The sequence below is a fragment of the Anthonomus grandis genome, chromosome 1 (genome assembly GCF_022605725.1).
Source record: "Anthonomus grandis grandis chromosome 1, icAntGran1.3, whole genome shotgun sequence".
NCBI classification, from domain to species: Eukaryota; Metazoa; Arthropoda; class Insecta; order Coleoptera; family Curculionidae; genus Anthonomus; species Anthonomus grandis.
Genome location: NC_065546.1, coordinates 12,101,821 through 12,129,569, shown reverse-complemented (window position 1 = coordinate 12,129,569; position 27,749 = coordinate 12,101,821). Strand labels below are relative to the sequence as shown.

General features: G+C 32.5%; 1 protein-coding gene and 1 long non-coding RNA gene across 2 annotated transcripts in view; both read left to right on the top strand.

Moving 5' to 3' along the window:
- Positions 1-27,533, top strand: part of LOC126734992 (pyruvate dehydrogenase phosphatase regulatory subunit, mitochondrial) — a 65,593-nt gene extending 38,060 nt beyond the window's left edge. Inside the window, exons 10-16 of the mRNA XM_050438859.1 lie at positions 7,811-7,968; positions 11,878-12,026; positions 17,448-17,739; positions 17,990-18,169; positions 18,232-18,432; positions 26,386-26,492; positions 27,286-27,533. Coding sequence (XP_050294816.1) covers positions 7,811-7,968; positions 11,878-12,026; positions 17,448-17,739; positions 17,990-18,169; positions 18,232-18,432; positions 26,386-26,492; positions 27,286-27,415 — 1,217 coding nt within the window. The 3' untranslated portion in view covers positions 27,416-27,533. The remainder of the gene's footprint in view (positions 1-7,810; positions 7,969-11,877; positions 12,027-17,447; positions 17,740-17,989; positions 18,170-18,231; positions 18,433-26,385; positions 26,493-27,285) is intronic.
- On the top strand, positions 3,153-3,962 carry LOC126734998 (uncharacterized). The gene is made up of 3 exons (XR_007660246.1): positions 3,153-3,317; positions 3,376-3,519; positions 3,759-3,962. It is a non-coding gene; the product is annotated as an uncharacterized LOC126734998 (long non-coding RNA).
- Positions 27,534-27,749: the final 216 nt, after the last annotated feature.

Here is a 27,749-nt window from a genome sequence, read left to right as displayed (position 1 = left end):
CTAAAACAATACTCTTATATTAAATTAAGAATAAATATTAAATTAATAATAAATAGTTTCACACAATTTAAAAGCAAAAAGTATTTCATGGCCTACAGTATCGAATGGTTTTCACATTATTAATTAATAATAATCTTTATTCAGCATAAAAAAAGCTACATATAAAATACAATAAATTTTTATTCAATGATATAAAATATTTAGTTCAATGAAATTATAATATTTTTGTAAACCCAGTACATTAAAACCTACTTTCGTAGGCAGGAATAACAAATATCGAATTAATACATACGTGGGTCACTGCAAACCGATGATTTGACAAAACAAGTTATTGCAAACTATAGAAATATAAACTCGCATAGCGGCAATGACGACACCTGTATCTGGGTCAAGTTGTGGCCTAGTTGAATTGGGTTCAATGGGGGTCAACCCGGCGAGAACCCGCGGTGCCCCGGTTTTTCCAGGAACCACAGCATCCCGGTAATCCATGGATGCCGCTTTATTCCGGTCCGCAAACACCGTTTCGGCCCCGTGAAATATTTGTTAAATTCTGTAGCTATTGTTAATTCGTTAGATATTAATTCATTGTCGAATTTAATCTCTTGAGGCAATGAAGAGTGAGAATGATTGCTTTTGTTCCCATCGATAATTTCTCTATAAAACTTATCCTTTTCTCCCTTAATTAGACCAAACACAGAGTTTCGTAGTTTCTTGTATTCCCTCCAGATGACATCATTATTCTCCCTGACGGCTCTAACATACAGTTTGTCCCTTTGATCCATCTTTTCCCTAATATTTGCAGTTATCCACCCCTTATGCAAATATTTCTGTTTTATAACAGACTTTCGTTTAGGACACATTTGATTTAAAATATTAGTAAGGTCGTTTACAAAAATATTTGCTAACACATTTACATCCCCACTGTCATTCGTCTATTCAGTCCCGAAAACATAATTTTGTAACCTATCTGTACTATATTCTTTCATAGATCTATGGTAAATGACTATATCACAATTTTCATTAAATTTTTTTTCGGGATAAATAGACAATATACAGTGGTCACTAATTTTAGGCGTTAAGTGTACCTTATAAGATATATGTTTATCATTCGTGACAATATAATCAATTAGGGTTCTGCTACTATCAGTAATGCGCATGGGAGTATCAACAATTTGATTAAAACCATTTGCATAGATTTGGGATATAATTTTTTCACCATAAAATGAAGGCTTCAGTAAATCAAAATTAAAATCTCCCATTATTATGTTGATACCCTCAAACACGTACACATCTTCAACACGGCTTCTCTTCCTCGATCTTTCGGGCTTGTTGACCTCTTATTATTTTATTAAATTTAACGTTGCTCGTTATATTTTAACGATATTTACGATTTATAGGATTTTCATGATCTAGAGTTTTTTAATTTATTACAAATGGCACAATATGTGTTTATAAATTGAGGTTACGAGACATAATTCATATTGTTGTATATTGGTGACAAAAGTTTTTAAGATTTCAGAAAGTTGGTTAGGATTTTATCATTTAAATATTTATATAATTTATATATATATAATTTAATAAATTTATGGTAAACATTGTAATTTAAGTACTTTAATGAGATTAATATTATTAAATGAGATTAAGAATTTTAAATTGTAGTTTATTTTAAGGCTCCTCACTTTGTAGTTACAGTAGTTGAGAAATAAAGAAAACAATAGATATTTTATGTTTTATAGCATTCTTAGAACATTGAAAGGCTAGAATTAGTAAACAACAACTTTGTTTGAGTCCAACATGTGCACAGGGGCAAGAGGGGTGTTTTGTTTACAAACATATTTGCCGATTCTCTGTTGTCAAGTGGACGCAAATTTCCAACGGAGGAAATTTTTAGCTATATTTTAACAACCATTATAACGTTAATTTAATTTATTTGTGTTGTATTTTATAGGAAAATTTAAAATAAAAAGTATAAATACTACAATTAACCTATTTTAAGAATAAATATAATATCCTTAAGCAAAAAAAAACAAAATTATTAACATTCTTATCCCTAAAACTGCTTCTAAAAAATTTGAAGCGAAAACACCGGAGCTTAAGCGCCTGAGCCATACGCGTAGTGTCATCTGTCAAACGGCTTTTTGTTTATTTTCGGGATTAGTGTATTTTCTTTAATTTTCGGTTTCAAAAGGAAAAAGGCCACATTTTAGTGTTTTTTTTAAATTGCTAGAATGGGAAAAACTTGTGTCGTTTGTGCCGCATCATGATAAAAAGGTGATTCAAGCCGATCTTTTCACAAGTAAGTACCGATACTTTCATAACATCACATCATGGGGTAACCATCATCATAAACGTAGAATAGGGGATCTTATAGATATAAACCTAATAAAAACCTGAATGTGAAAGTGTGCGTAAAATACCAAAATATTTATATTTTTAAATCTAAATATTTTTTTGAACATATTCATCTATCAATAGGCTATAAAAAATATAAAACTAGAATTTTGTCCCTGGTTTTATTGCAGGATTTTATGTTTTTTTTTTGTTGTTTTGGCAAAAAGAAGGCATACCTAATACCCATGCACCTATCTATGTATAGTTATGTTTTTTTAATATAGACATTAGGTAGATAGATGAAATTACTAATTTTTTATTGCCTTTAAAGAATTTTGAAATTTATTTAGATATTGATATCTATGTATAAAGTTAATTTTGTCTTTCCCTAAAATTTGGTCGATAATTTTTTTCTGTTTTACCATATTGCAACTTACAATAATATATATAGTAATTGGCACCACATATTAATTCATTACTGTAATTTTTTTTGCTTTTTGATTAAATATCAAATACTTATTATAGACTGCCTATTATATGCCCAAAGGCAACAATGGATTTCATTAATGGAAATCAACACAATTAAACAGAACATATTTGTTTGTTCAGATTACATCCTTAGAAGTGATTTCTTATATAAGGAAGATAATATCAGTAGCCAGACTATAAAACAAATCAGCTCTACCTCAAAGATAATTTTTTTTAAATATATTTTTCTAGTATAAAAAAATCATCACAAAAAGGATTAGTGTTACTCATATAAGCTTTATTTATAACTAATACTAATTAAATTAGGTAAGTGTGTAAAACTATTTTTTTACTAGGATTTCTGATGCACTGGTTAAAAACACAGCAGCGGATAATTCAGTTAATTTACCAAGTGATTTATCCTTCAAAGCTGCAGGGGCAGCTTTCCTGAATAGTGCAAAAACTTCTTTAGCTTCCAAAATGGTATATAGTACAAACAGTGAAGCTAATATAGATAAGTATGGATAATTAAAATAGATTAATATTTTTGATACACCAAATTTTGTATAATTACAGATCTGATCATTCATCATCAATAATAACTGCATCTGAGATTAATAGTTCTACAGTAATCGTGGGGTCTAGGTCAACAATTACTATTTCTCATCAAAGCCGTTTTTGTTTAACTGGTAGAGATTCCCTGACTCTGCCAAGGAAAAGGTAAAAATACACTCAAAATAGACTACCAGTTTTTTGCCATGTATTATATATAACTTATTTAAAAGTGATATAGTATTTTATTGTGTTATATTTGTTTAATATTAAAATATTTAATATTAATTAAATGTATGATATTACAAAGATTCTTTATAATAACATACATTTTATTGATCAATTGGATTATCGTAATACATTTTTTTAATTTTGGTAATACTATATTTTTATGTATATTATTCTAGGGTAAAATCAAAATGATATCCTGAGGACCTAAGCACTGATGATTCCACCGTTTTAAAAACTAAATCACTTGTCACCAAATTATAGAAAAAAAAATAAAGAAAATTAAAATTCGAAGATTGCAACAAACAAATTTGCGCCAAAGAAATCGAATTAGATCTCAAGTCATTATTAAAATACTTAAGAAATAATAACATGATTTTCGAAAAATGTTGGGCAACATACTACATATTTTATTTGACTTGTAAAAGTACTTGTTTGTATATTACTAATAAACTATCTAATCTATTGTACATAGTCTTTATTCTTAGGTAAGCTTTGTTTTTTAGTATAAATTAATATGATATAATAATTGGTATTATGTATTATATAGGTTACTATTAAATGTCTCAAAACCATTATAAGGCTAAATACTCATAATAAAAATCTTATAACCTAAAAAAAACCTGCAACTCCTTCACAATTTGAACATCCTTGTAGTTTTAACTTTTTCCGCTGAAGCAATACTGTCTCTTTGAAAAAGTCAGCACCATAGAAGTATATTTTATGTGATATAAGTGATGTAAAACTGAGTTTTGTCCAAAATAACTTGACTAAAACTAAAAAAATTTTGCAAAATGTTAAAAATTTGTGTCTTAAAACATGATTTATTAAGAAATCTATAATATTATATTAATAAAATATTTAATTTCCATAAAAATGCTTTGACAAAAATGCTGCCTTTTATTAGGACCTTCCTCTAATGAAGTCCGTTAAAAAAAAACACATAAATAGCTCATAAATGGTAATATTACTTATAGTCAAACTCTTTAATAATTAATAAAAATTTATCAGGTAAATATTTGTTGACGACGTCACTGGTAAAGAGTGCTTGTATCGGTGACATCAACAATGCGATCGAGCGGCGTTGCGATGCCATTACCGTTTTCTCGTGTCTTCGTACTTTATTTTCATTTATTTAACGTATATTGACTTCAATATATTCGATATCTTATCAAATTTATTTTAAAAAAATGCTTCATATTTTATTAAAGGGGAGTAGTAGTATTGTTTTGTGCCTTCGGAAACAACTGAAAATTTGTATGCTATTATAAAGTGATTTTTGCCATTTCTCTATAAGCATTTGGCATCATTGCATCAGAGATGTTGCAAGCAAACAAACCTGCCCATAGTTCCACGGCATGCTACTTCTAGCCTTTCAATGTTCTAAGATAGCATTCAATGATTATTACTTTAGGATTTTTCTACTTAATATTTTTACATAAGGTGTTTGATATGCAATAAACACCTAAAAATTAAAGTCAAGTACTTAGAACATTGAAAGGCTATAAGTAGCATCCCGTCAAACTATGGGCAATTTGTTTGCTTGCAAGATCACTGATGCAATGATGCCAAACGGTTATGCAGAGATATCAAAAAAACTTTATATTATAAAAATTTGTCACTTAATTTGACAGACACAAATCAAGACTACTGTTCGTCCTCAATAAAATATCAAATATTTTTTTAAATAAACTATGATAAGATACTCGTTTTAATGAAGTCGATATTGACACGGCAACGCCACTCGATCTCATTGTTGACCCACTGACTCAATTTTAAGTATCAGTGACGTCGTCAAAAAATATTTATTATAACATATATGTAATAGTACCGTTTATGAACTATTTATGTGTTTTTTTTTAACGCACTTCATTAGAGTAAAGGTAAAAAAACCTACCTAAAAAGAAGCAGTTTTATGTAAATTACATATTTAATTTCTTAATAATTCATGTTTTAAGATACACATTTTTAACATTTTGCATTATGTTGTATTAAACAAATATCAGTTTCATATCACATCAGATAATATAAGCAGGGTGCATTTTAACTTACACACATTTTCCTGCCAAGACAACAACAAAACATGAAATAAGTCCTGTTAGTTAAACCATGGACAAAACTCATTTTTTAATTTTTTTTTTTTTTTGGTTTAAGAATTCAGATCGTGTTTTCGTTCGTTACTTATAGGAAACCGCATAGAGGCGAAATTTTGCAACGTCGCGCGTGTATGAGTGCCTGCAGCAGAGCACCGGCCCAAGGACGGGATTAGTAAACATCTGATTTTCGTGAAAGCTGCGTCGTTTGGCGACAAAATGTCCCAAAATATTACGCGAAAATCCAGGCATTTTTAAAATATTTATTCTGATGCGGGTTTTACAGACATGACAATGTGTAAAACCCGCATAGAATTGTAATCTTAAAATGTTTAATATGTGTTTTGCATAATGAAAATTAAAGCGTTATTCTAATAAAAAATAAAATATCAGCTCTGATAAAAATATAATAAAAAATCAGAAATAAAACTCTACGAAACAAACCTAATAACATATCATTTTTTAAATAAAAGGCTCAAATAAACCGCCTTCTTTCGTTAAACAAAAACTTAACCTATCGTAAAAGCTATTTCGCACCTCCAAAAGAGTTTCAGGTAAAATGGAATTGGCACCTTCGACAATTTTATTTCGCAACTCCTCTAAATTTGTTGGCCTACTAAATTCATGCTAGTAAATGGTCTGCTTAAGGTAACCCACACAGATAAAAGTCATTTGGAGACAAATCTGGAGATGTAGAGGCCATTTAATATCGCCAGTCCCACTAATAAGGCGGTTAGGAAAAGTATTTGTTAAAAATTCTTTTACCCTAGCCGCGTTATGAGCAGGACAGCCTTCTTGCTGAAAATAAACCGATCTCAGGTCTACATCAGGTAGGATTTGAATGGCAGGAAGAACTTGGTTTTGCAGCAACTCAAGGTACTTTTGGGCCTTTAAAGTGCCATCAATAAAAAATGGCCCTATAACATTGTCGCCCAAAATACCTGCCCAAACATTCAATTTCTGAGGATACTAGGTACGAACTGAAAACTTCTGTGCTCGTTTTCCTGAGACCAATAACGAACAATGGAATGATTGTGTTTGCTATGTAATGGAAAAGAAGATTCATCAGAAAACAAAATATTTTTTAAAAAATATTCGTTTTTATTTGCCTTTTCCATCACGGTTTCACAAAATTCCATTCTTCGCCACTGGTCTTCAGGAAATATTTCCTGAGTTTTTGAATACTTGAAACATTTGTACCCATATTTTTTCCAGATACGAGCAACAGTTTTATTGCTTATTCCCAGTTCCTCTCCAATACTTCTAGTGGACCGTGTCGAATCAAGATCTAGGGTACTACAAACCATTTCTTCCCGCCGTTCTATATCCTGGACCACTTCAACAGGTAGTTCTTGACGATTTGTGTGGCATTTTTTACAATCTCGAAGACAAAAAGATGTCTTAAAATTTGTAACCACATTTAAAACCGTTTTTGCACAAGGAATCGGTCTATTCTCAAATGTCACTGAAAACAAATCTCTACATTGTACTGCCGAATTGCCTCCATAAAACCATTTAATTAGTTGAACTCTTTCGGAAGGGGTATAAACAGCCATAGTGAAAAAAACACGAAAATAACGCTCAAAAATTATTAATGCAACGTGCAGTAACACAGCAAAGTGAGGTCTGCTGACTCCCGGTTCAAAAAATAAAAACGAAAAATTCAACCAAGCGGTGTTGCCATTATTTTGGGTAATACGTAACTCACGATAACACGATCTGTATATTCATATTTCCGTATTTCACACATTTACACTTATTCTCGTATTTCCCATAGCCGAGTGTAAACACAAGCCGTTTGAATTTGACCAGATGCCACATTTTTTTATAAGTGTTTGAATAATGTTAGGATATAAGATGTTAAATTTACTCGTAGAATAGGTTATATCTATTTCTGCGTGTTATTTTTAATTTAAAATCCAATACAAATAATTTATATTATTTGTTAATTTATAGCTGAAAAGTTCCTTGGTAAACTTGATAATAGAGAATCGGTAAATATGTTTGTAAACAAGACACGCCCTTGCCCCTGAGCACTTGTTGAACTCAAACAAAGTAGTTGCTTATTGATGCCATTCTGTGAATATTCTAAGGTTAAGTAGTAAATCATATTTTTTAAATTATGCTTCTGTCCACAGAACAAGAAGCCTATGACTGGTCAGTACCTTATAGAATAGCTTATACAAATACATTTGGAAAGCCACCGTGGTTTGATTTTGTTGCAAGAGAATATGCTGCTTGTAGAGAAACGGTCGGAATAAGCGATTATAGCTCATTTACTAAAATCGATCTTTGGGTAGGTACAGTTTTCATATTTTTTTTTTTAGATTTAATTAGTAGGATATAGGGAGTAGCTTCAAAAATTGACAAATTTGCTTTGTATTTGCCTGCTTGTGGACATTTAAGTCGATTTTTAGATACCTTTAAGTCCTCTGAAGTAAAAACTTGTGTGTACAGCGTGTCTAAATTTGGACACTTTAGTAAGTTATCTGAGTTGCTATAGGAGATAGAGCCTTACGATTGTTGCATTACTATACTATTTTCCTATGAAACGAAACATGACATTGTCAGAAATTTGACAGCAGTCATAGTTTTAAATCTACAGAGCTAATTTTAAAATTGTTACTTTTGATACCCTCCTTGTATCACCGGTATTACTTAACAAATTGAAAAAATAAAAGATGGTTTTGATGAGGGGTTTTCTGTGTTATTGTAATATTTAGGATTTTCAGATAAAAACAAACTTATGTTTTTTTAAATGGAATACCCTGTATATTTTTAAATAGAGAAATCCCCTTTATTTCTTCCTTTTTAAAAATATATAACACTAGGGAGTTATTTGCAAAATTTTTGTAAAATAGTTATCTATTATTACTTTTTTAATAGAAAATAGAAGGCCATGGTCATGCATCTCTATGGAAATAATCACTCATTGTTTTTAAGACAGAATGACGGATAATTAAAAAACTATCAATTTTAAGAAAAGTCAGCGACGCAATTTAATGTTGTTAAGTTTTTAGGGTCAAGTTGGATAAAGGTTCAATTAAAATCCAAGCTCTTCGGAACTGGTTTTCTTTTGATGCCAACGTTTCGACTTATATTAGGCCTTCAGGGCGAACAGAAAAATCAAAGCTTTTGGTTAGACTGTAAAAAGTGGAACCTGTGTTTTTTGGATGATGCCATTTGGTTTATTCGTTTTTGAGGATATCAAACTGCTGGAGCGTAAGCGATAAAAATAATGGTGTATAAGCAACAAAACATTCTTTTTGTTGCTTACCTACGAACAGTTTGATATCCTTAAAAACGAATAAACAAATAGAATCATCAAAAAAAACACAGCTGTTCCACTTTTTACAGTGAAATATTTAGGTACAACTTTTAAAAGACAAAAAGTAATAAATAATTTAAAAAATAATTATTAATATAACTTTTTTTAAAATTGACTGTTCTATAATGATCTGTCATTTTGTCATGCCCTTCTTAAAAACATGCATGACCATGGCCTCCTATTAAAATTAAAATTATACGTAATTATTTTACAAAAATTGTCTCATATTTGGTAATTTTTGAAAATAAGTGCATACTGTTATTTATTGTTTATCTCAAAAACAGATAACATAATCGCGTTTTACGAAAAAAACTGTCAAAATAATTTTTTTAATATATTAACCCTTCGCTACTCGCGCGGCGTCTAGTAGACGCCATTCATATTGTTAGTTAGCCTAAATTCTAAGTTTGGACTGATCCTTCCACATGCATTGCGATTATTTGCAGGCTTGCATGAGAATAGTCTATGTTGAAACTCAGTAAAGTTATTAGCGAATGTTTACATTTGGAGTCTGTCAGACGCCGCGCGAGTACTTTTGTTAAAATAATGTTTATCGATTTTTTGGCAAAATGGTAAGTTATAACTACATATTTGTATTGTTTTGTAGTGTTTGATATACATTTTTTATAGTCGAGAGAGAGAAGAGATTTTTTGATCCACTTGTTGAAAAAGATGCAGAAATTCTGCGGGAATTAGCTGAGGACGACAGCAATGTATTGTCGGATGCTGAGGATAGTAGTGAAGGCGAAAAAGACGCCGTAGAAAACTAGTTGGAAAAGCTCAGATACAGAACAAAAAATATCTAGTGAAGATGACGAAGAGGTGGAAGAACCAGTGGTAAATACGATACTGGGAAAAGATAAAATAACAAGATGGAAACTACAGATGCCTGTTTAGAACGTAAGAACTCGTTCACATCATATTGTCAGCCATTTGCCTGGGGTGAAAGGTGCAGCTACAAATGCAAGATCTGTTTTAGCTTGTTGGGGTGCTTTTTTTGACGACGATATGTTAGACCTAATTGTCAGTAATACTAATAAGTATATTTCTAGTAAGAAGGATTCATATAGCAGAGAGAAAGACTGCAAGATTACCAACTTGTCTGAAATTAAAGTATTTATTGGTTTGTTGTATATGGCAGGATTCCATAGGAATAGTCGACTAAACACAGCAGACCTTTGGGCTATTGATAATTCTGGCATTGAGCTTTTCCGAATAACAATGTCTCGAAATAGATTTCATTTCCCCATGCAAAATGTGCGGTTTGATGACAAAGAAACGCGGAATGAACGGAAAATCTGTGACAAGCTTGCTTTTACCTTTTAAACATTACCCTTTTAAAATGTTTGTTGAAAAGTGCCAACAAAATTATTCTTTTGGTGAGTATGTCACAGTCGACGAAATGTTGCCACCGTTCAGGGGCAAATGTACATTTCGACAATACATTCCGAGCAAGCCATCGAAATATGGGATAAAGATATTAGCCCTTGTTAATTCTAAAATGTTTTATACTGCCAATTTGGAAATATATGTCGGAAATATATACGAACTCGTCACAGATCTCCTAAGAAATCACCGACTCACTTACGTTGGAACTGTAAGAAAAAACAAACGCGAACTCCCACCTAGCTTAGTATCAGTGAACAATCGAGACGTTTACTCATCAACATTTGCTTTTCAAGAGAATATAACTTTTGTTTCTCATATCCCAAAAAAGGAAAAAAATGTTCTTCTATTCTCTAGCATGAACCATGATTCAGCCATTGATGTTACAACTGGTGAAAAGAAAAAACCTGATATCGTAACTTTCTACAATGAGACAAAATCTGGTGTTGACGTTGTAGATAAACTTTGTGCCACTTATTCGGTGTCTAGAAACACTAACTGCTGGCCGATGACAGTTTTTTATTCAATGCTAAATGTAGGGGTTATAAATGCATATGTAATTTACAAAGGTAATCGAAATCCTATAACAGCTAACAGAAGACATTTTATAAAAACACTAGCTTTAGAAAAAGATCATCTAAAAAACAGATCACAAATTGCAAGTTTACCGGATCTAAAGAAAAGAACTTGTGAAATTGCTACCGAGGCGGAACCGGATGAAGGGGAAGGGACGAGTAAGAAGTCCAGAATGGAGGCTTGTGGTACCCGGAAAAGGTGTTATATTTGCGGTCGGAAAAAAAATCGTATGATTAAATATACCTGTATAAAGTGTGAAAATTATATTTGCCTAGAACATGCAAACTACACCTACCACTCCTGCAATTAAAAAAAATTATTGATTTTATTTTTTTAAATTTTATATTATTTTATTATGTTACTCATCGATTACTTTGCAATTTAAATTATTATCTTGAGTTAAAAATAGTTTTTTTAATGTTTCTGTTATTTTGACATTTTATATTATTTGATTTTGTGGACATTACATATTATTATTTGTTCAATATTGAAATACATTTATATAAATTAAACCCAGTTTAATTCGTGAATATTTCATTATATATCATATTTAATATCTTTGTTTAATGTAAAATAAATATTTACAATAATTTTGGACTTTTTTTTCGATAATAGAAGAGGCAATAACACATTAGTTACCTTGGCGTCTCTTAGACACCGCGCGAGTAACGGCGTGAGGAGCTATGACGCGGTTAATGGAGGATTAACCGAGATACAAGAGGGTCCCGAAATCCAAAATTTTCAAAATCACAGCGTAAATTAAAAACTATGACAGCAGCTGTCAAATTTATCTCAACGAGTTATTTCGTTTCATAAAAAGTAGCACAGTAATGTGAATTTTGGACACTGCACATTCTGTATTTCAAAAAAATCCAGAATGTACAGTGTCTGAATGTACAATGTCTTTAATTACAGTCTAAAGGAAACGAAGTTGTCGATGCTCTCCAGTTTGTTTGTTCGAATGACGTCGACGTACCTGTGGGCAGCATCATTCATACTGGCATGCAAAACAGAAGAGGCGGGTATGAAAACGATTGTTCTTTGGCAAGGCTGTCTGAGAATCAGTAAGTTTTATTTTCGAGTTTCCTTTACTCAAAAAGTCTCGGTTCCTTTAACCAGTAATTTGTGTAACAATAGAGTACCAAATCGAAATATGCTGCACATTATTTAAAACTACACTGTTTCTCATCTGGAATAAAACTAAATTATAAAATAAAGTCATTACTGGGTCTTCAAACTCTTAATTGAATTTTCATTTAATATAATTCACTATTCCTAGAGAAATCAGAGCAGGATAAGATACAGTCAAACTATTGTTACAATAAGAAAAAAAGTAAGACAGAAACACACTTTTTTTTAAATGACATAAACTTGGTTCTGCAAACATATTATTAGCAATACACAGGGCATTTAAATTTCCTCAAGCATTTAGTGATTTTTAATAAGTATATTAGATGTGTTATAAAAGATACTTAATGAACATATACCAAAGTATTCGGGATTATTGATCTGATATATTTATTCATTAAAAAAAGTATTAAATATTGAAGCTTTATTTATTACCCAACAATGGTTTTTGTTATATAATAAATAAAGTTTCCTTGTCCTTTTTCAGTTGGTCTTTTATACAACTGTAGCCAGTTCGGTTTTTATGAGGCCAAGGCAACTGCCGATAATCTTATTGTTTATTGTTGAAGTATATGTTAAAATGCTTTTGAGAGTGCATACCAAACTGATTGTATTCTACTGATATTCCTCCAGAGGCCCTTTCCTAAGGCCTTTGATAGTTAACTTCAAGGTTTAAATTGCCAAACTTTCTTACGTAGGAGATGGAAGGATCAAAAGTTTTTTAACAAGAAGGTGATGAGCATTTAAAATTGCCTTTCCCTTCTTTTTGAAGTAACTTTAGGAGTACCACAATACCTTTCGTTATTGTTATCAGTTTTATTAGGGATCTTTTATAATACTCAAAATGAGTAATGTTTGCTGAACATCTTGTCTTAGCAGATCTGGATTTTTTAAGCAGACTTAAACAAGAATATTTACAATTTTTTGTAATTTTTTTTGGGTTTACAATAGATAGATATCCTACTGCTTATTTTCTGCATGATATATCTTGCGTCAAACTGTTACAGCTAAGTACCTTGACGTTTTGTATTTAACAAGGAACAAATTCAATTAAATATTTATCTTTATAAATTGCTCATTTAATACATTTTTATGTTATTAATAATAATTTTTAATAATAATTTACTGTACCTTTTTGTATTTAGGATACTTAATAATGAATGTTATTGTATAGTGGCGATTTCTACTGGTAAATTTTGTAAAATAAAAAATGGATTAAAATATTACCAACACGATTTTTTTTCGATTTTAAGTTTCATCTCGATCTAATTAACAGTTTATTCTTAAATTGCATTCAATGTTTTAAATGTCTTCTGGACGAAAATATAATATATATGTTATCTCGCACAACTCAAGAACCACTTTTAAAAAAAATATATATTTTTCTAAATATCAAAATTTAAACTGGCATAGTTTCTGCCTATAATTAATCTCTATTTTACAATTAAACTTAAACCTCTTTATACTAAATCTAACTGCTGACTACGTGAGAACTCGTCTTTATCTCGTAGATTCCATAATATGGTGTAATCCGATTCAAGGATGCCGATTTAGCGGTTCCCATGAAAAAATTCGCCCACGTGCATGGGAAGATCCAAGATAACAGTTCCCCATCAAATAAAAAAGTTGATGCTATGTAACAACTTTTAAATTGAGCTTAACTGGATGGTTTCTGCCTGGATCGGGTCTTGGGGACCAGTCTTTTTAGTAGATCGGTTCCAAGTTTTAGTCGTGGTGGTGAGTCATCGGTTGCAGGAAAGCTTAGTCTAAGGGGCTTGCGACATCGACACTTGCAGAATATGTACAAAACGATGAGGGTTTCTACCAAAATTATTGTCAGGATAGTAAGCCAGTGGACATGCTTGGTTATAAACGGCTCTTCGATTAGCTTCTCCAGTTGCTCGGAGTACTGATTTAGTTTATGTTGAGCCACATTCAGGTCGTCAGCATTGAGGTTGCTGAGCTTAAGGGGCTTCAGTTCGGGAACATGGAACTTGGTTGGGAAGCTCTTGCAACAGTCGTACGATATCGTATCGATATGAGGATGACTTCTATAGGTAACATTTTTGTAGACTTCTATTGGGTACTTAGAGTGAACCCTGGTACTGCCAATAAAGGAGTTGCTTCTGGAGTCTGAGAAGGTTGTTCCCTCGGATGACTTTCGTCGCAACTTCTGTTTTTCCACACTGGATGGTTACTGGTAGGGGTCCTGAGACGGTTATTAGCCAGTAGGTCCAACTCTTGCACATGATAGTCTGACGCCTGGAGAATGGAAGTTTGACAAATGATCGGTAACTGGGTACTCTGCCTCAGTAGTTGTGCCTCACATATTGCATCGCTATCTATGGGATATTGTAGGAGGTTGGAACAAATGTAGCTATTGATTTGAACCAGTTTGCAGTTATCCAGGCTTGGAGGTGAAATGTACATTAGAGAATCGTCATCACGCGCAATGTATTTATTTATTGTTGGAATTACATGAGAGACCTATCGTTCGATTATCCAAAATTGGGATAGGAAAGTGTCGGTATAGGGTATTGGTTTCAGGTGCAAGTAATGGAATGTTAGGCACAAATACTATTTTGTTTTCAGTTTAAAAGGCTTGCAATTCTATTACATCTAGATACTGAGCAGCGTATTGAAGGTAGGTGGGGAACGGTAAATTATTCTTTGAAAGAGATCACGAGACTTCTTGTAGAGAATTGATAAAATCCCTCGGGTTTATGATCAAGACTTTTTTTATTGGGTTTTGAGTTAAAGTCTAAAATATTTTCTTTACATTGGTCTGTGTCAACATTAAATGGTTCTATTTTGAGTTCTGAAAAATCAACCGTTTTTGGTATGGCATTAGCATTAACTATGGTGGTTAAAAATTCACCACGTTCGTTGACTCTGACCATTGCATTTGGTAACCTAACTTTATCTTTTACATCAGAGTATAGTAAGGCATCAGTATTAGACAAGTTACACTTGAGTTTAAAAATTTTCTCTCTCCGGGGTTCAATTGAAATTAAATTTACAGGTGCTGTGTTTTGCTGAGAATTTTCTGCACTTGATTTTATGTTTTCAACTTTATGCAGGGGAATAGTTTTAGAGTTCGTTATTAGCTGTTTTGCATTTAAATCTATTACGCATTTATAACGTTCAAGAAAGTCTAATCCTAGTATTCCATCAAAATCGATATCGAGATCGTAAATATACACCTTATGTGGCTCTCCAGGGCCAAAGGAAACAAGAACATTCTTGAATTAATTTTTGATCCGTAATACCTTGGATAGTAAGGTTTTCAGGGAATCTTTTGGGTAAATTTTGAGCCGTTTTTTCTTTAAAAATTGAAATGCCTGCACCAGTGTCAATGAGTAATTTAAATCTATTTGATGCATCCTTTATATAGTAAAGGTTTTTAGAATTTACAGTAAGTAAGGATTTTAAATGAAATGTTGTTCCGGGAAGTTTAGGTTTGGGTCCATGTTGTCCAGATTTAGGGTCTGTATCTGCGACTGAAGTTTGGCTATTGGGTCCTGGGTGTTGCTTTCTGGGGGTTGGCTGGTAGTTGGAAGTGTGAGAAAATCCTGATAGTCATTAGTATGAATAGGAACATCAAGAGAATAATTATAGTAATCGCCAGAATTTTCAGCATAGGATTGATGATCCGACTCGTGTTGCAAAGAGTAATTCGGGTCGTATTCCTCCTGGGGTTGTTCATAGTGCACATAGTGTGTCCTCTGCTGCGGCTGGGAATACTGGGGTTTGTTTTGACTAAAAGAAGGACGATTTTGGACCTAATTTGGATTAGCATTTTAGTCACCATAAGAAGGCGAGTTAAAACGACATTGATTGGTAATATGACCAATACGACCACAAATTCCACATTTAGGCAATTGGGTTTGCCTTGGCATCATTGGTTGAGTTGTTGGCCTCTGCATAGGGGGTTTCGAAGTTTTCTGATTCTCAAAATATGAAAGCTGAAGCTCCCGGTAGTTGCTTAAGGCGTTGCAGGTCTTGTATAAGCGAAGACAAGTCTCTTGAGTCACCAACATGTAAATTCAAGAATTTTTTAATTTCAATATATGACATGGGGTTACGCGAACTAATTAATTGCGCTACCTCTAAGTTTATTTTTAATATGAATTACTAAAAATTCTTTTTGTTGTGCGTTTGCCATATCGTATGCGCAATCGCACGCATTGATAAAATTGCTTAAAAAAATTCGATCACCCTCAAACTCGGGTATAATTGAAAATATTTCAGAGAGCTTATAAGGCTCTACCTCAACACTCATGTTCGCATCTTGAAAACGTTCTTGACCTTGTTAACCGGATATTTTGTTAAATTTACTTAAAATGCAAAAGAAAATATTAATTAATAAATATAATTCAATTACTTGAGTACGTTAAGGAAAAATTGGTTAAAATTAAGTATCTAATAAATTTTATTTTATTTCAGGGAATAGGTTCAAGGACAAATATTTTTGAAAAATTGAACAGTTTCGAATTATCAAAACACTCAAAAAAGAAAAATTATAATAATGTTTAAAATCAATCAAAAAACAAATAATATAAACGAGACGATTCTTTTACTTACAAAAAATAATACTACATGAGAGCCGCGTTCTCGTTCGACTGCCAGGTGGTTAAAATGCTTTTGTTCCTCCTGAAGACGTCCCAGTTAGACTTCTCTTGGCAGGTTCTTCTGTTAAGGGATGGAATCCGCCGCTACTAAAGGGAATTCTCCTGTTCTAATACCGTTGACAGATCCTACCGACTGCACCAAATTGTTATCTCGCACTACTCAAGAACCACTTTTTAAAAAAATCTGTTTATTAAATATCAAAATTTAAACTGGCATAGTTTCTGCCTATAATTAATCTGTATTTTACAATAAAACTTAAACCTATTTATACTAAATCTAACTGCTGACTACGTGAGAACTCGTCTTTATCTCGTAGATTCCATAATATGGTGTGATCCGATTCAAGGATGCTGATTTAGCGGTTCCCATTAGAAAGGTCGCCCACGTGCATGGGAAGATCCAATATAACATATATGATAAAAGACGACTATATTCTTTACATGCTTATCTTGATTATTTTAATAAAATGTATAGATATAAATATTCATTGGCAGATTTGTATTCGATAATATTAAATTTCAATCTTCAATATTCGTATTGGCTGTTTTGTTACTGGAGCTACAACTATTTAATTGTTTCTAGTACTATAAATTTATATAATTTCATATATTTCCTCAAAAAAAAAAGAATCACTTAATACATTTTTTAGTCTCAATATAAAACTAAGATCAAAGGCATATAATATGTATATGATATCGGCAAAAAATCAATAAATTTTTTCGCAGCTACATGATGATAGCACCCACCATCCAGCAAACCCGTTGCAAAGTGTGGCTACAAAAACACTTACCTCCAACAGTAGCTATCTCCGATGTAACCAGTATGTTTACGGCTTTATGCATAATGGGTCCATTCACTAGAATCTTATTATCCGAACTTACTGATACGGACCTGAATCCTAAGAATTTTCCATTTTTCACTTATAAAATGTTAGACGTTGGCCTGGCTAATGGAATAAGAACCATGAATTTAACTCACACTGGAGAGCTGGGATATGTCTTATACATTCCCAATGAGGTAAATATTAACTGGGTTTAGTTAAAAAGTTTCACTGTTTTGTTGATTTAGGTCGAAATAAAAAGCACTGAACAAAGATATGGTAGACAAATGATATCATCAGCAAAGATTCAAATCAGAAATACGATACGTTGACAAATTTTAAGTTTCATCATCTGAGAGCCTTTTATTTCGACTAAAACCTCAAAATAGTAAAACCCAATACAAACGGAAATCCCCAAGAATCACTTTATTTACTTTTTTTTTTAAGTTTGCTCTTCACGTTTATTCAAGCCTAATTAACGCTGGAGAAAAATATGGTATTACACACGCTGGTTATTATGCCACTAGGGCTTTAAGGGTCGAAAAATTCTATGCTTTTTGGGGTCAAGATTTAGATACTACTACGACACCATTGGAATGCGGAAGGGTGTGGAGAGTGAAATTTGATGTAAGTGTAATATTTGGAATACAATACTTAATTTAATATTTACCCTGACTGCTTGACTCTAGAAAAAAATGGACTTTATTGGTAGAGACGCTCTTATACAACAGCGGGATAAAGGGGTGACCAGAATGTATATTCAACTACTGCTTGATGACCATGACATGGAGACGGATCTGTGGCCATGGGGTGGAGAACCCATCTACAGAAATGGTAAACAAGTTGGAATTTGTACTACTACTGGATATGGATTCACTTTTAAGAAACAGGTAATATTTGTTAATTTTTAGTTTGTTTTCTTAGAAAAAAAATATAATAAACAGGGTGTCCAAGATAAGAATCCTAAGAATGGGGATCTCGGTACCTGTTGGAGATACAGCTTCGGTTAAATTAGGAAAAAGTTGTGCACTTTGAAGCGTATTTACATGCCGTTGAGAAACTTCAAAAATTTCCATGGCCTGCTGAGATATTTGGAAAAAACGGAAATTCGTGTCTACAGTTATGCGTCAAAACTCCTGAAAAGTCTCCGTTTTTTGACTGACTGACTCATTTTTCATTTTCCGTCCCAAAAATGATGTCCAATTTTAGGGGAAGGAATCAGGGAGATTTACCATTTTTATGGCACCTATTTTATGTTTCTGATAAGAAAATTAAGTCCAGCAACACTATCTAGTTAGCTATGAAAAAATATGAAATGTTGGCGTCTTGCATTTTTTTAATAAAATCAACCGTTTTTGGCAAAATTCGCTGATAAACGAAAGAAAAGCATAATTAAACCCGAATAAAGTATCAAATTAGAAAAAACGAAGTGGGTCGTGACTGCTTTAATTTTTTGTCAAACTAAATTAATTGTCACGAAAAAATGCAGGATCTGTAGAATTATTTTTACTAGTTTAGGAATAAAAACAACTTTCACCTCTCGCCATAACTTGGGGACGTAGCCCTAAGCCAAGAAAGTCTTGAAGTTTGACGGTATGTGGTGCTAGTACATCTAAGCGACTCGGAGATTTCAAAATACGTAATAATATACCAAGTGTCCCATTTAATATAAGAAAGTTAGTGTCACTTCCTGTTAAACCGAAAGTGATGGAAAACAATAGATATGTCAAAAGATGCTATTATATCTATTCTATCAATACATTAAATTTCATTTCTTTATCTTGAAAAGTAAAAAAGTTTATTTATTTAAAATTCTTCATTACCAAGGTTCAACAATGAACATAGCATGCGTCAATTTCAAGCCTTACCTAAAAGTCATTAATAATTAAAAGTTAAATAGAGACATACATATACTAACAATACTTATTAAAACGAACTTACAAAACAAGACTTAAAGGCTAAAACACTATAGACCAGGGACTAAACTTACACAGATTTTCCATTTTTTAGGTTCAAACAGTAATAGTCATTATGACAGTATAAAGGATTATCTAAAAGGAGTTGCTTTATTTTTTATTTGAATTGGTTTATACGATCAATTGTTTTTATGCAGTTTGGTAATTTATTAAACGCTTTAGATGCTACGAGCCGTATTATGGTGCAAAATGTTGAGATCTTGGTGATATCTTGTAGGCGTACCCATATTAAAGTCTGCGTTCCTTGTAAAGTATATTTTTAATTAATGACTGTATATTTTTGCAAGAACCAAAAGTTTATAGATGTATAACGAATATACTGTCATTATACCGTATTTTTTAAACAAAGGTGCAGCATGGTCTAAAAATCCAGCTCCATCTAACGTTCTGATCATGCGTTTTTGTAGGACAAGTAAACGCTCCAGCTCAGAAGAAGCCCCTCAGTTAATGATACCATAAGAAAGTCGACTTTGAACGTGGGCATGAATAAAGAGTCGAACAACATCCGTGCTTACTATACGTATTATAGGTTACTTACAACAAAGCACGACGTTGCCAAGCTTTTCGCTATGTGATCGATGTGGGTGTCCCAAGTTAGCCTGCTATCGATATGTAAACCTAGAAATTTAGTGAAGTTTTCATTTTTTATTGATTGGCTGTCAGTTTTGACGAGGGCACTTTGAGGGTTTTTAATAGTTAAACGATTATTTTTAAAGTGCATAACAACAGACTTCTCGGCGTTTAATAGTAAATTATTTTGCTCGCACCAGTATGAGAAGTTCATAGAAACCTCATTGCAGCTTGCAACTGCATCGATGTATGTCTGGTTGCGGACTATGATTGAGGTGTCATCTGCAAATCGACAAATATGCAAATCTTTGTTATTTATTAAATAAGAAAATCTCATCTATTTTTCACAAAGAGACCGACGTATACAACAGACGAAAAACAATGAAAAACACAAAGTCACGGTCTCACAACATTTACTTAAAGCTACACGTGTTTCGCTCTATTCAGAGCATCATCAGGCCTTAAAAAGCCACTAACGTTGGCAAAACCTGTGAAAAAACGCGTGTAGCTTTAAGTAAATGTTGTGAGACCGTGACTTTGTGTTTTTCATTGTTTTTCGTCTCTTGTTATTTATGTTATTAGAAAGATCGTTACAAAATATAAGAAAAAGAAGTGGGGACAGAATTCCCCCCTGGGGAACTCCAGATTTAACATCAAGTGTTGAGGACTTAAAAGGATGGTTTTCCATTTCATTTAGTTTGTTAGTGATTTGAACGTATTGTTTTCTGCCAGAAATATAAGAAATTAGCCAATCTAAAGGTGGCCCATAAATTCCGTAGGCTTCCAGCTTTTGTTTTAGTATTTCTCCATTAATTACATCGAACGCTTTGCTTAAGTCGTAGAAAATTCCAAAGGTTTCAGACCAGGGTCCAGACTTTTATTTGTGTAGGTGAGTGCTTCGAAAAGGGCCGTTTCTGTAGACTTATTTTGAAGAAAACCATGCTGACTCGGTGAAAAGAGTTTGTTAATTTCAAAGTATTTTACTAATCTGTCATAGAAAAGCCTTTCGAAAATCTTCGAAAACACGGAGAGATTGGAGATTGGTGCAAGAAAAAAATTACGGTTCGAATATTTGGGAACTTGTTTGTTTACATCGTGCTTCAGGTTATTTGTTATTTTGGCAATAGAGGATAGGAAATACTTATTGAATTCTTCACATATTAATTTATTTTTATCCGCGTCCGTGCCATCGGGAGTATTATGTATTATTATATTATATCTGGTTTAAAATAACAGTTTTTATTTATATTGCGGTTTATTATGGACCAGGCCGTTTGTAGACTAATGTTTGCAGACTTTTGTAAAAGTTGATTGTTGTAATGTTTTTTGGCTTCCGAGATACTTTTTTTGTATTGTTTTTCTAAAGTTTTATATTGAGATTTAATGTTAGGATCCGCAGTGACGTTTGAGAGCCAATGCAAATTTTTTACTTGTTTTGAAATATTTACAATTTCATCGGTTACCCACTGACATTTATGTTTATTTTTAGTGCTATTGTTTAATTTTTTTTCAAGAAAGCATATGTTAAAATGGTAGGTAAAAGTAGTTACAGGAAATATAAAACAGGAAATTTTCAAATTTTGTGTTTAAATTAGGCTCAAAAAAAAAACGTTCACCCAGTGCTCTGCTAATAGTCATGGAATTTTTTTTTGTTGGTTTCATTGTAAATTCGGCTTACGACAGCACTTACCTCTGTGGCCTGCCTCTGAGCTGCAACGTCCACCAAGACAGTATCTCTCTGTCACTTCTGTAAATGACAGTATCTCTCCGTAGTTAGTATAGATATTGTCGAGCGTTGAGCCTGAAATGGATCTGGTAGGAAGAGAGTGTAATGGTTTAAGATCAAAAGCAGACATTAAGTCGTCAAAACTGGACTTAGATGAGTTAGATGTATTATTAACATTACGAAATTCTAGATTAAAATCGGCTCCCAAAAACAAATAAGTGACCCTCCTTTTTGCTGCTATCAGAAGTTTCTCTAGATTTTTTTGAAACAGAATAATTTTTTCTTTACTATAATCAGGAGAGCGATAGAGCGACAAAAACATGCAATTTATTTTTTCGAGTTTAAACTGACATGCGCAATATTCAAATGTTTGTTCGATACATTCGAGGTCAAAATATACCAGTTTTACCTTAAAATCTGATCTTGCAAATAAGGCAACTCCTCCGCCGCCCCTATTTGATCTACAATAAAAGGAACTTAAATAATAGTTTTCAAGTAAAAATGTTTTTATTTCGGATTCACTGCACCAGTGTTCTGCAAAACTAACCAGGGCAGGGTTTTTTAGTTTTTTCAAAAATACCTCCATTTCTAGCTGCTTTTTACGGACGCTTCTAGTGTTGATTTGGCATATTCGCACGGTATATCTCGGTTTAATTTTTTTTGTGGTGCGAGTCTCGAAAAAAACTGAAACTGACTCACAATAATTCCTTTGTCCCATACAGAACTTACTACAGAAGATAGAGTCCTTTATGTCTGCTCTAACACCAATTTTAAAGGCACTGTTAGATCCCTTTGTGCTCAGCTTGTGGCATTTAAAGCTTTTATTAGGCCAGTTTGTTTGCAGAAAAAGGTGAACATCGGAAGATTCAATGTGCTCAGCAATGTTCCCCACATACAGCCATGTGAATGTAGTAGCTGCCTTCAAGTCCACTGGCTGCGCATCAGCTGTCCGTTAACAACAGCCTGGTTCGTGGTTGGAGGTGTGTCCATTGGGAGTGCCGCGGCATTGGTTCTCGGAAGCTGGGTAGTGGGATTGTTAGGTTGTGACGCGAGTCGTTTATCTTTTGAAGTAACGTGCATTTGTTTGACTAGCGTCTGCGGAACCACTGTTCCTTGTGCCGCTGGCGCTCGCTCTCGCGGCAGAGCATAGCCGATGTTGCCGCTTTCATCAAAGATATCATATTTTATGATTAAAACACATTCTGGGTGAGCCGTTATGCATGCAGTTCTCGCTCGAGGATTTCGGAGGCAGGAGGCAGGAAGTATTGATATAAAGTGATTTTGGCGCGCAGGGTGTTTTTGAATGCGATAAAGAAAAATTATTAGTCGAGGTACAGTTTTTTTGCTTGGGTAGGTTTGATAAATAAAGGTAATTTTTGATTTTTATTTATTCATATTAAGTAGGTTATACAACGGTGATACTATGGGCTCCAAACCCAATAAATTATGTACAGTTTGTAATCGCTTGTTTACAAGAACCACTCATTTACGAGTGCATGTCAAGAAATTTCATCCGGAGTTACGGGAAGAGATAGCTCCTCATTTAAGAATTAGAACTGACAATTTTAAATGTTTGCATCGTGAAGAAGTGTTTACGATCAGAAATCGTTGGAAACAACATTTAAAAACGCATAGAAGTAAGAATAACGACGTAAATATTATTAGGGTTACGGTTTAATAATATTAATATATTAAAATAGCAAATTGCGTATATACATAAAAGGTGTGTAAAGCTGTGCCTAATTAATTAAAACTTGTTTCCTAGTGGATGCTGGTGTACCCCAGGGTTCTGTTCTTGGACCAATATTGTTCCTGCTATATGTCAATGATATCTCTCAAATTCCAATTAGGGGCAAATTTACTATCTTTTCGGATGATACAACATTACTTTGGCATGACACTGACACCAAGAGGTTAAAGAATATCGTCGATGAAGATTTAATTCTTGTAAAGTCATGGTGTGAATCTAATAGATTAACTTTTAATATTTCTAAAACTAAAATTTTAACTTTTTTACATCTAATACTCCTTCCCTTGGAACTGTCACTTTGCAAAATGAAACAATAAGTCCTTCTGAAACATGTAAATTTTTGGACCTGACGATTGATAAGCAATTAAAATTTGAAAATCATATCTCCTCTTTAATAGGGAAGTTATCATCTAACTGTTATGCTATTAGAGTAATAACACATTCTCTGGGACTTAATGTGGCCAAAATTGCCTACCATGCTCTTATTGAGTCTCATCTGAGATACGGTATTGTGTTTTGGGGTGTGTGCTCTCAGTATTTGTTCAGCTCTCTATTTATTTTGCAAAAAAGAGCCATACGCTACATGTGTGCAGCTTTCTTTCGTAGCCCCTGTAGGCCATTATTTTTAAAACACTCTGTTCTGACATTGCCATGCCTTTTTATTTTAGAGACTGTTTGTCTTATCCACAAAAAATATCGCCATCAGCTTGGCCCCCCCTCCTCGGGTTACGAGGCCCTCCCTCCTTGTGTACGGGGGCAGAAGGCTTTTTAACCACCTACCCCTTTATATAAGCCTAATAAATTGTGAAAAACGTTTTAGGAAAAATATAAAGAAACTTTTGCTTGCTAAAGCATTTTATTCTCTAGACGTGACGTAATGTGAATTCTTACTACCCTTTCTTTGGGTGTGTTCTATATTCTATGTATGTAAGAATTGTTAAAATTTTTATATTTTTGTAAAAGATTATGTTGTCAACTATCTTTAAGGTTTTATATAATGCTTTGTTAACAACAGATGATGTTACGTAACAATAAAGCTATTTTTGACTTTTGACTTGACTTTAATACCTATATAGAATCTTAAATTGAAAATCCTAAAAATTAGCAATTCAAAGGTTAATTTTTACATTCAGAAAAGTGCAATATATTTTTACCATCTTTAGAATCCTGCACAGTTTCCTAGTCATAGCAAGCACAATTTTCAACACATTTATCTCATAAATGGTTGAATAAAATAATGACATGTAATTTTATTACATTATGAGTTCATTGAAATCGTAGTAGGTACCTTTATCAATTCTTAACTCATTTTAGGGGTCTATTTAATATTAGTGCAATCAAAAGTAAACGTTTTTTGAAGAAAATTGAAAGAGGAGAGGCATTGTATAGTATTTTTATTTTTTAAAGGAAAAAAATGCGGAAAAATTAAGTTTTTGGCGTGAAAATGAAAAAAGTAATGAATAAAGTTAATATTCCCAGTACGCGGCTCAAAAGACACTAACCCAACCGATGGGAGGCTTCAACACACGGTCGATATCCGTTTTGAGATGCAACTCTAAAATCAAGTCTCACTCCAACCCAGGCGCGCCCTTTCGAATTTTGTTCATTCAAACCCGTTAGAATGAACAAAACATTTTTGCGCTTCGCTTGTCACTAATGTCACTATAACCAATAGAAAATCCCAACACACTGACATTATTTCTACGCGTCAAAAAATAGTTCCAGACTAAAATCATTAATATTATAATAAAAAATTAAAATTCTTCATTTTTTCTTTTTGGAATTAACATTAAATTAGGTTATTCTCATCATATTAATTAATTTTGTAATGTAATTCCGATTGCACTAATGTTAAATGTCACCCATTTTAGTATATAAGGAAGGACAACTATTTTAACTAACATTAATAACCAAAACTGAAAAATCCATATAAATTAGGTATAGGTACTTAAATAGGTACATAATGTCCTATTACTATACCCTGTACGTAGCGATATAATCTTGAAAAAAATAATTAATAAAAGAATCCTCCATTTAACACAAAACTATTTTATTTTTAACAAACTACCACCTTTAAAAATATCTCTCAGAGCTGCCGGCGGTAGGTATTTTAATATGAATAGCGGCAACGTAGCACCACACATCTGACTGCAGAGGCACAGTGATTTCCAGGCGGCAGACGCTAGTTTTGTTTGTTCATCCTCGTCTCACGCTCTTTATTTTTCTCCTTGGGAGATATGACGTTAGTCGATTTTTATTTCGGAAGATTAAGGTTTAAATTTACCGCCTCCATTGAAGGTTGTGATTCAGTGAGATGCGCCTGCGATGTAGTTGGAATGGACACCGACGAAAATTGGACTGCTGTTAGCTTTGTTATTAAGTCCATAAAAATTATGGTATTATCACTAAGTTTCTGGATGTCACTATAGTATTTTATACAACCAGGGTGCATAACGGATCTACAGTTAACACATTTTAAGCCATTTGCCGGCGCGATATTACATTTTTTACATTTTTTCGACGGACGTTCGTCACCGACTTGTTCACTTCCCGCCATCTTTCATTACTCAATCATTATTAAGTGTTCCTTTTTTTCTGTGTCACCCGGTATAAAGATCTTATAACGAAATTATATATTCATATTCTTATTTCATTTTGTTTAAAAATATCTCTTTTATTGGTATCAATCGTTGTATAAATATATATGTTTTAAAATCACTTACACAACTTTGACAATTTACTACTTACTTGACTTTTATATTTTTATACATATAGTCTGGATGAATAAGTTTTGTTTTTCGAATATTTTTTTTTTTACCAGGTTTGTCTTGGATTTGTCGAAAATGTTGATGAAAAAGGCGAAAAACAAAAAGTCGACCACGATTTTATAAACACTGGTCACTTTGAAGTCGATGTAGGAGGAATAAAGTAAGTAGAATTTTTAACTTTAAAAGGATAATATATGTTTAATAAAGATTTATTACAGTTAAAAATATATTTTTATAAATTATACAAGATATTAAATTAAGTTTTAGGGTTTTCTTTTAACGACTCGATAATTCTTCTAGTCCGGGTGGTTGCTTCATTGGGTTTAAGCATTAGCAAGTAAAAGTCCAGATCTGTTTAACACGACGAAGTAGTCACTTAGAGTATTAAAATTCAAGTCATCGTTTTTTTTTACGACTAAAAATTTTATTTTCTACAAACAAAAAGGAACATTCTTTTTTTCCCTTGGATCTGGTTATTAATAGTTATTAGAGATTTAAAAAACGGATAAATGAGCCTTTTATCTGTTTTCAGATATTTCATAAAAATACTCTATAATTTTATAAGTGTGGTTTGTCCAAACACCTTTTAAAGTCTATATGAATTTTTATGCAGAAAATCTGCTAGATTTTCAGATACTTTTTTACAACGTTCGGTTTATTACAATCATCATCAACTTTATTGTTTATGTAGATGCCATATTGGACCACCACATTTAGTACCATCACATTTAGTACATTTTTATAAAAAAATTAAAAAAAAAAACAAAATTCAAGAGATTAAATCGCAAATTAAAAGGCATATCATCACAATTAAAATTATACAATAAAATTGTATAAAACTTTTATACAATTTTAATTTTATACAACAAAACTTTCTCCATTTAACTGCAATTCGATCTCCTTAAGTTGAGTTGAAAAACAAAAACTTCCTATTAAACCTAAAAAAAATTCAGGTACCATGCTAAAGCCAACATCCACTCTCCAATTCTACCGTCTAAATTCCCCGATCATGAACGTGACGTGTACAGAGCAACTAGGATAAAACCAGAGGAGCAACAAAACCAGATTGTGAAAGCTATTTAAACTTCCGTAAAATGTGTTCTAAAAAAAATAGAAAACGAGAGACTGTAACGAATTTGTAATATTATCTGTTGTATGATTTTTTTGTTTAATATAATTTCGATCGTTATTAGAATGATGAGCTAGTATTTTAGTTTAGTCTTAATGCGAAGAAGAGAGATTAACGTTAATAATATAAAAAAATCGACGGGTATATAAATAATCCAATTAATATTTTATGATTATTAAAAAGACACCTATATTAAAATTTAAGTTTTGAAAAAGACAGTTATAAAAAAATATTTAAGGAAATTTTATGTTCGATATATTGTTTGTGTTGGTAAGATATACGTTAATG